Below are 14234 nucleotides of genomic sequence, written 5' to 3'. Positions count from 1 at the left end.
CACATCGAGACCGTATTTTACATGCAAAGACGCGTTCTGTGTGAATTGCTTACTGGGCAATTTGAAACTTGACAAACAAAACAAAAAAACATGTACATATATCTTTAAGAACATTAAGAAATGACTGCTCACATTTACTTATCAACAATGCTTACTGGGTAATCTTAAACTTGGCCTGGCCAGGTTTGGAAATGTAATGAAATAAAATAAACATCACATAGACAAAATTATTCCATGTTATATAAAGCAGGACGTGCATGTTTTCCCAATGAAAGAAAAGGAGGTCTTATATGATCACACATGCATATAATGAACAAACATTCAGTTGATTTTGTTAGCCAGGCACGAAATGAGAAAGACCTTCAGCACCAAGAAAATCTCAAAAGTATCTATAATATAATAAATATGGGTAAAACCGATCAGCGTCTGTCTGCTTGCCGAGTTCATTATCGTGTCCAAGCACTTGGTTGAGTGGGAGGCTGTTTCAGAGAAAAAAGGCACCATGTTTTCAGGATCATACTCACATCGCACCAGGTAGACATGCAGACAGAGCAGGGTGAGAGCTGACAAAAGCAGCCTTCTCTGCTCCAAGCTCCTACATCAGTCAAACACCGATTGGTCTGCTCTGTGAAGGTGATGCACCGCTTTATCCTAGCAGACAAACACCTACACATCCATCCTGCTGTGGAACTTCCAAAAAGACGAACTAAAACAAAGCTCTTTGACGACAAAGAGACATCTGTGCGCAAAGCTCCTGTGCTTCTCTCCAAAAATATTCTTTGTTGATTCAGAACAGTCTCACCACTTTTTCTCTTCAGTCTCCCTCTCCTTTTATATCTGATGTAGCTTTCTCCAAGTGTTTATGACAAACTTCAACAGCCCAGCAAGCAGCCACTCTAAAGTTTTCAGTGCCAAGAAATTACAACAAAGCTCTGTCTCGACAGATCCAACTTTCTTCAGATATCACCAAACATACTCTTTCTGTGCATATCAGTTGTTGTTTTCATGTTGCTGTTATTTGTTGCCTCTATTTTGTACTTGTCAAACAAAAGAGGAGCTATTAGAGAAACAAAAGTTTTTTTTTTTCCAGATCAGTCAAGTTCCTGGGGAGGAAGTCAAGCCTAAATGACAAGGTCCCATAAAACAGCAAGTTGACTGACAAGCCTGCTGAGAAGGGGAGGGGGTAAAAGGTTTTTTCTCAACCCAATCTTATCACTCCGTAACTCTTAAAGCTAAACAGAGGTCTACGAGACAGACCTCTAGCTGACATGGCTTTTAAAGCACTGCCGTCTAAATATATGCGTGATACGTCAGTACAGAGCTCTCAGAAAAGGTGCTGTCAGCTGAAGGTGAATGACAAATATGGGGAAAAAAGACCGAAACTGGACACCATTATTATTGTACTGATTATTTTTTGTTTGTACATTTGTAGAAAGCCAAGTTTGGTGTTCACTGGAACATGACAATCCTTTGTCTCAAAGTCAAGGACACAGAGAGGTACAATGTCTTCTCAGATTTTCTTGGTCCAATAAGCTGTAACAGATTGGTAGATCTGTTTTGCTCAGGCTATAGACAGGAGACATTCAGACTGGGGTTAGCCATAGTGGTGTAAGAGGATATGACCAGCAGTCACAGACAAACTTACATCAGACCACCAGGGGAACACTGGAGAACTTCCTGCATGAAATTAATTCTCACATGGGGAATGAACCAAACTGCAACATAATAAGTGTGCAGCGGGCATGTTAATTCGGTGTAAAACATTAACTGAGAAGCTGCCTGTACCAATTCAGAGTTTTAAATTTCAGTCAAATTTTATGCTAGGGATAAAATTACCAAACACTCTAGGAGGATAAATCACAAGTGCAAAAGAACATACAGAAACATTAGGGGTGCACAGTGAATGCATATGCTATCAGTTTTCTGCAGATATTAGAGATTTTGTTTTTTTAATATATCGGTATCAACATTGGATGTTTAATTGTCCATGTTCATTTCCTTCATTTTTACATTTAGACTACATTGGCTGTAACGCTCACTTGAAAGTTAAAATCTTCTAAAACACTAATAATTTAATATTGTTATAACCCTATTGTTCCGAATATAAGACGAGATGTACGTTAAGGAAAAGGGCTTTTTAAAGATCAAATCTTATATTTTATAAAGAGAATTCTTTTATTTGAAAATAATTTTCGTAGTGCACATTTTTCATATTTTAATTTTTGTATTGAAAGTTCCTTAAATACTGGTAAAATGTACCAACGATCGCATTTAAACACTTTTCGGCATACCATAAAAATAACCTTGTAGCCCATCTGAATTTTATAACAATTAGGCTACCCATCTCATTGTGAAAACCATGTAGCCTACCAAAATTTCATTAACAGTAGAAGTGAAATATTAGTGTAGTTTTGAAACCTGGGTACCATCTTATGTTTTAAAATCACGTACGGTGGAAGTTCACTTTAATGGTCCCGTCAGCGAGGCAACATAATCACCACTTTCAAGGTCCAGAAAGGTACTAAAGATATTATTAAAAAAAGTCGACGTGACTGCAGTGGTTCAACCTTAATTTTATGAAGCGACGAAAATACTTTTTGTGCTCAAAAACAAAACAAAAATAACAACTTTATTCAACAATTTTTCCTCTTCTCTGTGAGTCTGTTATGCAGGTGGCGCAGTGAAGATATTGTTGAATAAAGTTGTTATTTTTGTTTTGTTTTTGCACACAAAAAGTATTCTTGTCGCTTCATAAAATTAAGGTTAAACCACTGTAGTCATGTCGACTGTTTTAACGATGTCTTTAGTACCTTTCTGGACCTTGAAAGTGGTGATTATATCGCTGTCTATGGACGAGTCATATGTCGGATTTAATCAAAAATATCTTAATTTGTGTTCCAAAGATAAACAAAGGTCTTACGGGTGTGGAACGACATGAGGGTGAATAATTAATGACAGAATTTTCAGTTTTGGGTGAACTAACCCTTTAATGCCTTCTCTAAAAATCGAACCCATTACCTTGGCGTTGCTAGCACCATGCTCTACAGTGTGAGTTTCAGGAAGGCTACATGTAAAACAAGGTACATGTAAAGTGGGGACACGTTTTAAGACGTATTTCGAAAATACTGACCTGACTGGCCGGGTGGAGGAACACCAGATGCCCCTCGTGGGAGACACAAGAGCACCGTGAGCACTGCTGCTTTACCCCCTGAACAGGGTTCCACGGCCACTGGCTTGGGCGGTCCCTGTGGAGAGATCAGAGGAGAGGAAATGTGTCATCTATAACAAGCCTACTCCTGAACACATCACCATCAGTCACAAATGTCACAGTCCTCGTTGTGTGATAACATTGTAGGATGTCTCTCGCACGTCGACAGAAAAGGAAAATTCACATCGTGATAATCTCAGTAACAAATCACCTCCCTGAAACTGAAAGACTCAAAGCAAACCACTTTCAAAGTTCACATCATGCAAACATGCGCAAAGAAAATGTGACATTTGAGGTTGTCGACTACCAACTCGGGTCGTGTTGTAGCACACGCTCTCTGTCTCTATAAACGCTGCCCTGGATAGAAGTATGCATCAGCGAGTCTCTGATGCAGCATAGTGGAATGAGGAGGAAGGAAGCCACCGGCAATCGCAGTGATCTTAAAATGTCATCTTTTATGTCATATTACAGATTATTCAGCTAACTTGTAGAGGATTGGTCCACTCACATATATATGAATGCTTTTCTAAAAGGACTTGTCGATTGTTTTATGCGTTTTAATGACAAAGGGAGTCATAAATGTCCCCGTCATTAAATAAAGCATGTATGTGACGTTTTGTGTATGGGGTATTGTCTTTTAAGATTCCCTTAGCTCATTAATACACTCTCATCTCTAGCCCTCCACACATACTGACTCAGCTATAGAGTGGCTTTATTCACCATTTAAAGAGAGTGCCTCTTCAAGAGCTCTTCCAAGAGCGTGCTGCAAGATCACAGACTTTGGCAGCCAATGGCTCTCCACAAAATGAAGCTTTAATATCTTACCCCAGTTGCCAAAATGTGTAAAAAAAAAAAAAAAAAAAAAAAAAATGAAAGGCACAAAAAGGAAACGGACGCCAACTAATATTCTCTGCCAAGAGCAGTCCTCATCGAGCCTATAATCTGAATTAAACGGCAGACGTCAAACCAACAAAGTTACCCTAAGGTACCTTTCTCTAAAGCAGGAATGTTTAATACAAACTTGGCCCTTTCCCACCTCAATATAATTATGACAATTATTGGAGCACACAGCAAACATTTAAATGAGCTCTCTGTGGCTTTCGACTGATCTACAGACCATTAAAATGTTTTTGTGTCCTATTGCGTCACAGAACATCAAGCTCCCAACATTTTTATATTTTTATTAACTATATATTTTTTCCGAAAACAATATAAAAACATAAGAATGAAGTGCAACATTTTCTTCTTTGCTAATAAAATCATAGAAAATGTGTTCAGTTCTATAATGAAAGAATGCCCAAACCCATCACTCTCTCATTTCGTGAGAGAACTCATGGAACGCGATGGCACATTCGTGGAGGGGCTTGTGAAAGGTCAAATTAAGCCTGCGCTGACAGTGATGTCCATCAAGCCCGGAGGACAGAGGCTGTTATCAGAGCAATATCTGTCTCTTTGAGAGGAAAAGAGGCCACTTGTGCTGCACTTAAAAAGTTCAAAGCCATTGTTTCTGAGTGACAGGGGGTGGCAAGGGGTGTCTAGCTCCCCTTCTAGCTCCCTCATTCCTCCGTGTGCAGAATATCACTGTTTTTCCTCTTGATTTTCTCTCTCCCTCACACTGCATGCTTTTTTCTTGATTAAAATCAGTCTGTAAAGATATTTCCTTCCCTTGCTAAATGCCTACTTGTATCTTAAGGACAAGACTGAGTTTACATCATGGAGTAAAGAATGGATGTCAATACAAGTATTTGCTCTGCTAGCCAGACTATCGGGGTCTAGTCTCTAATCCACCTCTGAGCATCCTATTTATTATGTGACAGACAGCACAAACAGTAACTGCTAATGGTTTGACAGTGGCCTCAAGGCTCTTCAATATGCCCATCATACACAAATGCATCCTCTTGCTTTTGAATGACACAGCAAACCTCATTATTTCTGGCAAAACACACCAATCAAGTGATTCATGCTAAATATCACACTTAATTACACATCTCCATTTTCAACCCTACACTTAAGTATCCATTTCTGGCCACTGCTATTGTCTGAGCTTGGTAGTTATAAATAATATAAAGATACATTTCAATTTCACACCCAAACATACATTACAAAAGACTCTTGCTCAAAGGGGTGACCACTTCTTTATACATGAAAGTACTTTCTAACTTAAATGACAGAGAAAAGTATAATTTTCAAAGCTTTGTATGTAACACATGACTCATTTCCATGTTTTTGTGTGTGTGTGCGTACATGTGGGGGTCTTTTAACACCTCCTTCGCCACTGACAGAATTTTCCGGCAATCCATGGGTGTGTCTCAATCAGCTCCCTAATTCAGTAGTTAGAGCACTGATCAGGGAGTCGGGCAATTTAAAGGTGCGGTAAGCGATTTCTAGTAAACACTGTTGAGAATTGAAATCACCAAAACAAACACGCCCTACCCAAATGGATCACACCCCAATCTTGATGCCTCTGCCCCCACATTCATGTACACGCTATGCAACACTGGCAACATCTATGGCGGAATCTGCTGCGCCTGCCACCCGAGGGTACAGTATGATGTCATCAATAAGTGAAAGCACAGTATTCTTGTTACTATAATAATTCATGTCGAATGTCTAATTGTTATTTAGCACCTCTACTCCTTTGATGGCAATCAACCCTTCCATCCCAAAAAAAAAACAATAGTTTTTAGCTCCCTACATAACACGATAGTCTAAGTAACTAATATATTACAAATGTGATAAGATTAAAGGTGCTGTATGTGATTTCTCAAATTCATTGTTGAACACTGTAGATATTTGAAATCAACCCAAACAAACCCACCACTCTCTTTATTCCTCCGCCTCCAAAACTCACACTCCAATCCTAACCACCCTGCTCCGAGTCGGTCTCAAACCCCAGCCCGATCGCTGCTGGCATGCGAGGCGAATACACTACCAATGACGCTAAACACCTCATTCTCTAGCAGGTGTCAATGTGCAGTTATTTAACTGTAAAACTCTCACTATCTGGCCACTGTTACACACGCAATGTGAGTGGATGTCTGTTTATCACAGCTGACGTGCAACAAAATGCTTCGCGAAAAATAAAGCACAGATGATGAACGAATGACAAGGAAGCACAAAAAAATGAACGTACAGCACACAAGAGTAAATACAAACAAGAGTTTGTTGTTAATCGCCAACAGAACAGCAGCTCCAGACAATCAAACCCAGTGTTACTTACATGATAAGGAATCAAAGCAGCCTCCGCATCTGTTTTTGGGCCTTCCCGCTTAGCTCTCTCCAGCGCTGGAAAGCTTTTCTAATATAAACGCGGGTCCTAAAGCGCTTGCCCAGTCATAAACCTTCATTGCAGTGATATTCTTTTGAGCTCTTTTGTATTGTGTCCCATCTCTCGTTCTGCAGTTTTTTTTTCTTCTTTCTTTTAAATCTCCCTCTTGCTCGTTTTCTTTCCTCGACCGTCATACATCCCCCTAATGCTGATTGGTTACACGTTTGTTGTTGGTATCGGCCTGACTAACTTCTAAACAGTGTATTTGAAATAATACTGAGTTCATCTTTAAGGGGTTATAGTGATCACTAAAAGAGGAACAAAAAGAAAAAAACATTAGGAGTATGTTATCTTTTCGGACACACTTTGGGAGCCGATGCTTGAAACAGATGGTGGAGGTGGTTTCTAGGCAAATAATAATAATGCAAATGAACAAATAAGTGAAGAAGACACAAGAGTATATTCAAGCGAAAGACTGCATATCTTAGTTCTGTGAAACACAGCAAAGCCAATGTTTTCTCTGCCATCTCTCTCTTTCTATAGTCATTCTGCTAATGTCTGTCTTGTGCACTGAGCTCTCTCTCCTCCCTCATCATGAGTGTATACGCCCCTTACTGCTGATTGGCTACAAATGTATTTTGGTCAAAATTATATAAAATGTTAGCGCTAAATGAAAATTTATCACAGGCAAAATAAAAAATAAAAACGTGTTTAGTTTAAATTAAAGTGTAATTTTATTATACAGTCTTTTGTGTTTAAAATAAAAAACCCCGAAAGATTCACAATTACTCCTTTTTACATCATGGAGATTTTTATCTATAGAACTCCTTTTAAAACATCCATCCCGTAAAAACTATTACAAATGACCCTAAAAGATTCTCATTAGTCTGTTACGGGTTTGTGGGGACTGTGTATTCAATGTATAAACCGTATAAACCACCTAACAAGATCTTCAGTCCTCCCAACAACTCCGATCAAATCCATTTTCATGTGCTTACTCTCATTCTTTATGGTTTTGGATTCAGTGATATTCGTCTCATTCACATTAGCCTTGCATCATAGAGATTAGAGTAATCCAATTGCAGGCCATTTAGAGAGCATTGCCATAACACAGTTAATGAATAACAATACAGTTTAGAGCCATACTAGCAAGCTAAGCTAAGGTTAGAGATTTCAAAAGATTACATTATAGCACATGTGCTGCAAAGATGCACTGGAGGAGGTGATTTAACTCACATAGTTTTCACTACGCCATGAATGCTACCTCAAATCTTGGGGCTTTTTGAGAAGAGCTGTGCTTTTACTTTTATGAGTGACTGGATTTTTTCTTTCTAGTCACTATACTATAGTGTATGTAAGACCATGGTATTACAAATATGAAGTTCAAAAGTTTCAGGTCAATAAGAAATTAATACTTTTATTCAGAAAGCACACATTTAATTGATCAAAAGTGACAGTAAAGACATTTATAATGTTAAGTTCCAATGTTGATTTGATAAAAAGATATCCATTTTAAATAAATGCGGTTCTTCTGAACTTTCTATTCATCAAAGAATGCTGAAAATAATGTATCATAGTTTCCACAAACATTTTGAGCAGCACAACTGTTTTAAACATTGATAATAAGAAATGTTTCTTGAGCAGCAAATCAGCATATTAGAATGATTTCTGAAGGATCATGTTACACTGAAGACTAGAGTAATCACTAAGGAATATTCAGTTTTGCCATCACAGAAATAAATTATATTTTAAAATACATTAAAATAACTTTTTGTCCTAATGCTTAGAGAGTCAGACTGGTAACCCCTTAGTTGTGGGTTTGAATCTCAATACCGGCAGGAAATGACTGAGGTGTGTGTGTGTTCACTACTCACTACTCCTAATGTGTGTGCACTAACTTGGATGGGTTAAATGCAGAGGACAAACTCTGAGTATGGGTTACCATACTTGGCCTTCACATGTCACATAACTTTTGAACGGTAGGTTATATATACACTGGGAAAGTCGTCAGACCACATAATCTACAATCATTCAGTATTTAAATGCCCAAGACCATCCACTTCGCTCTCAAGAATAAACCACAAACCTTAAAAGTAAACTCTAAAACTTTACAAAAAATGCTCACCTTTGAACATGAAAATGAAGGACAAATCCAGAAAATTGAATGTTCATCAAAGACTTGAACGTCTTGTCTCAGGAGAAAACAAGAAAGGCTATAAAAAGACATGAACTTGCCAGCAAACAGATGTCTCTCGTACAGCCCTGCTGATTTACAACTAATTGAGGGCCAACTCCATCCCCATCTCTTGCATTGACTAACCTGATGAAAACAGCTCAGCGCCACTGAGGCACATTCTAATTAGACACAGAGACAAACTGGCCGATGAGAGACACTTTATGGGCCATGTCTTCATGTCTCGCCAACATATCCGACACTGTTTACTTGATGTATCCTGTACATATTTCATTCACTGTTTTTCCACCTTGTCATCTCTTAAAGTGACCAACTGGTGAATATCTGGTATTATTTATGACCACATTCTATTCCTTGTTTCATTATTTTGGTGTCTTTATTCCACCCATCTCTAATTTCCTCTGTTGCGTTCATCTCTTTACACATGTAAAAATATGTATCATAATATCGCTGCTGTTGAAGATGAAGCTGATAAGACTGTTGAGAGTATTAAGCAGCAGAGAATGGAAATGGAAATGCAAACCAAGTCATAAAGCAACAGGACTATCCTCTTCATCTATATGTTTCTCCAGCTTTTAACAGACGGCGGAGCATCTCATTTGCATGGCTAATCAGAGCATTTGCGGTGACAGGGAGCATGAGCGCTGGTCTGTAGATAAGAGCTCACTATTGAGCACTCTCAAACACAAGAACGTCTACGTACACAGTATAATTTAAATGGCCCTCTCTTTGTTGCCTGGTGACAGCCTCCATCCATCATACTCTGCAACAGTTAACGGGCCCATATGTTGTGAGCTGGCCATGGTGGCGAAGCAGCATCTGTGTCATCTGCACCATTTTAAGTGGGCTGGCCTCACATTGGCTTCATAATGCACTTCTGCTGACCTCGAGGCACAATTTTTTTTTTCTCCAGTCCAGTTGAGCCAAACACAGACCAGCCCAGCCTAACGCACAGACAGAGCGGTCTTAACACAACCTGTGGCAGACGCAAACTGACCCTGTGGAGATTACAGAAAGCAGCCTTTACTGTCATTATATTAAAAAATTCATGTGGGACAACGAACATGCAATACCATTCCCAGCGTGCACTGTAAAAACTGATCAGTTTAACTCATAGACTGGAAAAAATATGGATGTAGTGTCCGTGATGTCACCCATAGGTTTCTGAAGAGCATTTTTGAAACCTAAAGCCGGCTGTTGCCATCTTGGCAGCTCGTCACTGCGCATCACTCGCGGATAACAGAAAATGGGCAAAGAAGCGGGACGTGGGTGGAGCTGAGGTGACGTGACGGCAGCAGACAAACGGCTAGTGGTGACAGCAGCAGCAATCCACCTGACACTCAAGTGGCCGCACCATTAATTATGCAAAACTTTAAGGATCAAAACCACTATTTGTACCAGGCTGTAAACATGTTTTTTTCTGCTGTAAAGTTGGGCATTTTAACATGGGACTCAATGAGATTATGCTCTCTTTTGGAGCCTGTCCCTAGCGGCCAGTCGATGAATTGCAGTTTAAGTCACTTCCGTACTGGCTTCAAGAGAAATGGGGGGAGGCTGCCGCTTGGTTTAACTTTAAAAATACTACTGTGAAAAATTGTTAATTGGTTAACGGTAATACGGGGGACAATCTGTAATAAATCTTAATGGGACATTTCATGTAATTTTACTGTGAAATACTGTTAAATTTTGGTTTTGGAAGTGAAAGAACAAGTCATCTTATAATTTACAGTAAACAAAACAAAACAAAACATAAACAAACATAAAATTACATTCCCAGAATTCCCTTTTGTGACACTTCACAACATTTTTTTTTAAAAATTGAAACAACAGTTTTTTCTTATTTTTTTCTTCAGTTTTGTACATTAGGGTTTTTGTTATATTAATGTTTATTGCATTATTTTAGTGTCACGTGTGTTACCTATGGTGTTTGTGTGCATGACACTTTGTATACCTTCTATATATTACCATTTACCTCAGCTTAAGCCGGGCACATATTTAACGACTAGCTAAAACACTACGCAGTTAATAGATTACACTATTTTACTGTAAATTTAAGTTCAATCTGTTAGAATGTTGCTACCATATTTTTTATTGTAAAGTTCTAGCAGCTGCCATTTTTTACAGTATTTTTTTTTTTATGTCTACCCATTATTTTCAATCATTTCTTCAATTTTGCTATAAATATTATTGCAAAAATCTATCAAAAAACAAACAAACAAACAAACAAAAACCTTTTTCAACAGTTTTTCATGAAATGAAAGTCAATGGGGTCCAAAATAACATTGGACCCCACTTTTATTGTATGGGCAAAAACAAAACAAACAAACAAACAAACAAACAAACAAACAAACACGCTGTGTTTATACAGGTTTGGAATGTGAAGATGGTGAGTAAATGTTAAGAGAATTTTTGTGTGAACTATCAGGCTTTTAGTCTGAACTGTGGCTTAGTGGTATGCACATGTGCTTCAGACATACTGAGCTGTGGCACTCAAACTGGAGGTGTGGGTGCAAATCCATGTTCTAATCTCATTCCCTCTTTTTCCACTCATAATTTCTTATCATACCTCTCTTTTATTATCAATAATACTGCAAAAAGCCTAAAAACTGCACAGTTAATGACTCAAACATGCCTTGGTTAAACCTGCTATTAAGATTAGTCTTGGGTGAGCTAATCTGTGATAACTACAGACAGAAGCTGAGCTACAGGCACATATTACTGTGCTGAACTGTCTGGATTGTCCTCTTTTTTATTAGCAGGTTATGCTAAACAATTCAACAGCACCAGATGCTGTCTCATTAACCTTTATAGAACAGAATTGCTCTCATTTCCCTCTTTTCACCTTCAGCTGCTGCCAGATTCTAGCAAAGTGGGGCCAACATCTGGATCAGCCTCAATAGACTCCAAGAAGTGTCAATGTTGATCACTGAGCACATGATGAAAGCTGGGAAGAACAACATGAGGGGATACATATGCTATAAGACTAAACCTAAATATATGTTTAAGGATTCCATACCAAGATGTCCCCATAAGCTAGAAATAATAAAACATAAACATTTACGTAGAGAGGTGTGTAGAAGAAAGGCTCAGAAAGCCACTGTGGACAAAATTGCAGAAAATGCTACTGAGCATTTGTTTTGGGTTTGGGTTTCTTTCATTAAAATATTCCCTGGCTAATTTTGAATACAAACTTGGAATGCTATTGCAATCAAAGCTTTGAAGGAACAAGCTCAGAGTTGAAACAGGCAACTCTGAAAGGTGGCGGGCCGGCTTATAACGGGTCTCCTGAGATGAGCCTATGTGTTAGTGGAAACTGCTTGGGAGATTTGCGCTGGTCGAAATTAAACCTGCGAGAGGTTGAGAAGAGAACAACAGGAATCCAGTATCAAAAGATATCTCTTCTTCTACAACAAAGGTGACAGAGCTTAAAAAGTGATGAGAAACGAAAAATGAAGAGCTTTTGAGCTAACAGACTCTCTTACCATAAAATACTCTATAAGAAAAACAAAATACTGCATATGTGGGTACTGTACCATCTGAAGCCAAAATGTTGACTATCAAAACAACTTCTGTTCACAAAAACTTCTATTCTCAACAGCTGGCTTGTGGACGCAATTTCACCGGACTTAAGTGGCTCTTTTCACTAGGCTGATGTCACCGTAAATGAGAACCATACGCTGATAAGAGTGAAGCTGAAGTTTGTTTAAAAAGATCTATGTTGAACAGCGTTCAGCTGGAGGATTGACGAGTATGTTGTTTTCTGCTCTCTTCATTTGTGGCGTGTCCTCCCACAGCCCATAATGCTCACTGAGCACCACTCCACTCTACACTAATGGATTCTGGAGAGGCACATCAAGTGCTGCTGGACGTGCGTTTTCAACGTCTCTGCTGTGCGGCAGGTACATCTGCTCTCACAGGTCTGTGTGCGTGTCTGTTGTGTAACAACCATGAATCCCGATGCACTTAAATTAGAGCTGTCAAACTGCAAACAGTTTCTGCCTGGTATTGCTCATTATTTAGACTGTAAACCTTGTTAAGTTGATTTTAAAGGTTAGGTACATTGTGTGTATATATATATATATATACACACACACACACACACACACACACACACATACGTCTGGATTATTTTTTAATTGATTTTTATATTATATAAACGCTCTATCTATCTATCTATCTATCTATCTATGTATGTATGTAGTTAATGTTTTGCTCTGAAATGCCTTAAAACGAAAATACAAGTAAAATTTTTTTAAATAATACAAGCATATTTTCCACACTGTTCTACACAAAATGATATTAAAGGGTTAGTTCACCCAAAAATGAAAATTACCCCATGATTTACTCACACTCAAGTCATCCTAGGTGTATATGTTTTTCTTCTTTCAGACGAATACAACTGGAGTTATATTAAATAATGTCCTGGCTCTTCCAAGCTTTATAATGGCAGTGAATAGAGAATGAGATTTTGAAGCCCAAAAAAGTGTAACCATCCATCATAAAAGATAACCACCGGGTGGTTAATAAAGGCCTTCTGAAGCCAAGCGATGCATGTGTGTAAGAAAAATAATCGGTAACACTTTACAATAAGGTTCACTAGTTAAACATTAGTTAATGTATTAACTAACATGACCTAACCATGAGCAATACATTTGTTACTGTATTTACTGATCTTCGTTAACATTAGCTAATGAAAATACAGTTGTTCATTGTTTGTTCATGTTAGTTCACAGTGCATTAACTAATGTTAATAAGATTTTAATAATGTATTAGTAAATGTTGACATTAACATTAACAAAGATTAATAAATGCTGTATTAGTGCAGTTCATTGTTAGTTCATGTTAACTAATGTTAGCTTATGAACCTTATTGTAAAGTGTTACCAAAATATCCATATTTAAAACTTTAAAAACTTAAATAATTGGCTTCCAGCAGACAGCCTTACGCACGTCGACTTAGGTCAAAAGAGTAACCCCAGACACGATGTCAGAGTAGCGTAAGCTTTGACGGCCCTCGCTGTTCAAACAAATACGGCTGGGCAACAAACTCAAGCTCCTATTCTCTTATATCAAAATCCTCTGACATTTTTTTCTTTAAAAATTCTCGTTTTAGACTTTTAATTTGTGACCGGTGTTTTGTTTTCCTCTCTCCTCTGCGCTTCCGCGTTCGTCAATACATCATGCGTCAGGTCAGAGTTCACTCTTTCGCTGTAAATCGATGCCTACGGCCGTCTGTCGGAAGCTAGTTATTTTAGTTTTTAAAGTTTTAAATATGGATATTTTTCTTACACAAACGCATCGCTTCACTTCAGAAGGCCTTTATTAATACCCCATGCGGTTATCTTTTATGATGGATGGATGTGCTTTTTTAGGCTTCAAAATCTCATCCTCTATTCACTGCCATTATAAAGCTTGGAAGACCCAGGACATTATTTAATGTACCTCCGATTGTGTTCATCTGAAAGAAAAAAGTTATATACAACTAGGATGGCTTGAGGGTGAGTAAATCATGAGGTCATTTTCATTTTTGGGTGAACTAGCCCTTTAAGTTACAACTGATTCACA

At 38.2% G+C, this 14234-nt stretch overlaps 1 protein-coding gene across 1 annotated transcript in view; it reads right to left on the bottom strand.

Annotated features, from left to right (window-relative positions):
* atrnl1b (attractin-like 1b) overlaps positions 1 to 14234 on the bottom strand; it is a 102838-nt gene that overhangs the window by 3938 nt on the left and 84666 nt on the right. The window contains exon 28 of the mRNA XM_051913558.1: positions 3131 to 3245. Within this exon, the coding sequence (XP_051769518.1) occupies positions 3131 to 3245 (115 nt within the window). The remainder of the gene's footprint in view (positions 1 to 3130; positions 3246 to 14234) is intronic.

The sequence above is a fragment of the Ctenopharyngodon idella genome, chromosome 12 (genome assembly GCF_019924925.1).
Source record: "Ctenopharyngodon idella isolate HZGC_01 chromosome 12, HZGC01, whole genome shotgun sequence".
Taxonomy (NCBI): Eukaryota; Metazoa; Chordata; class Actinopteri; order Cypriniformes; family Xenocyprididae; genus Ctenopharyngodon; species Ctenopharyngodon idella.
This window is presented reverse-complemented; position numbering and strand designations above follow the sequence as displayed.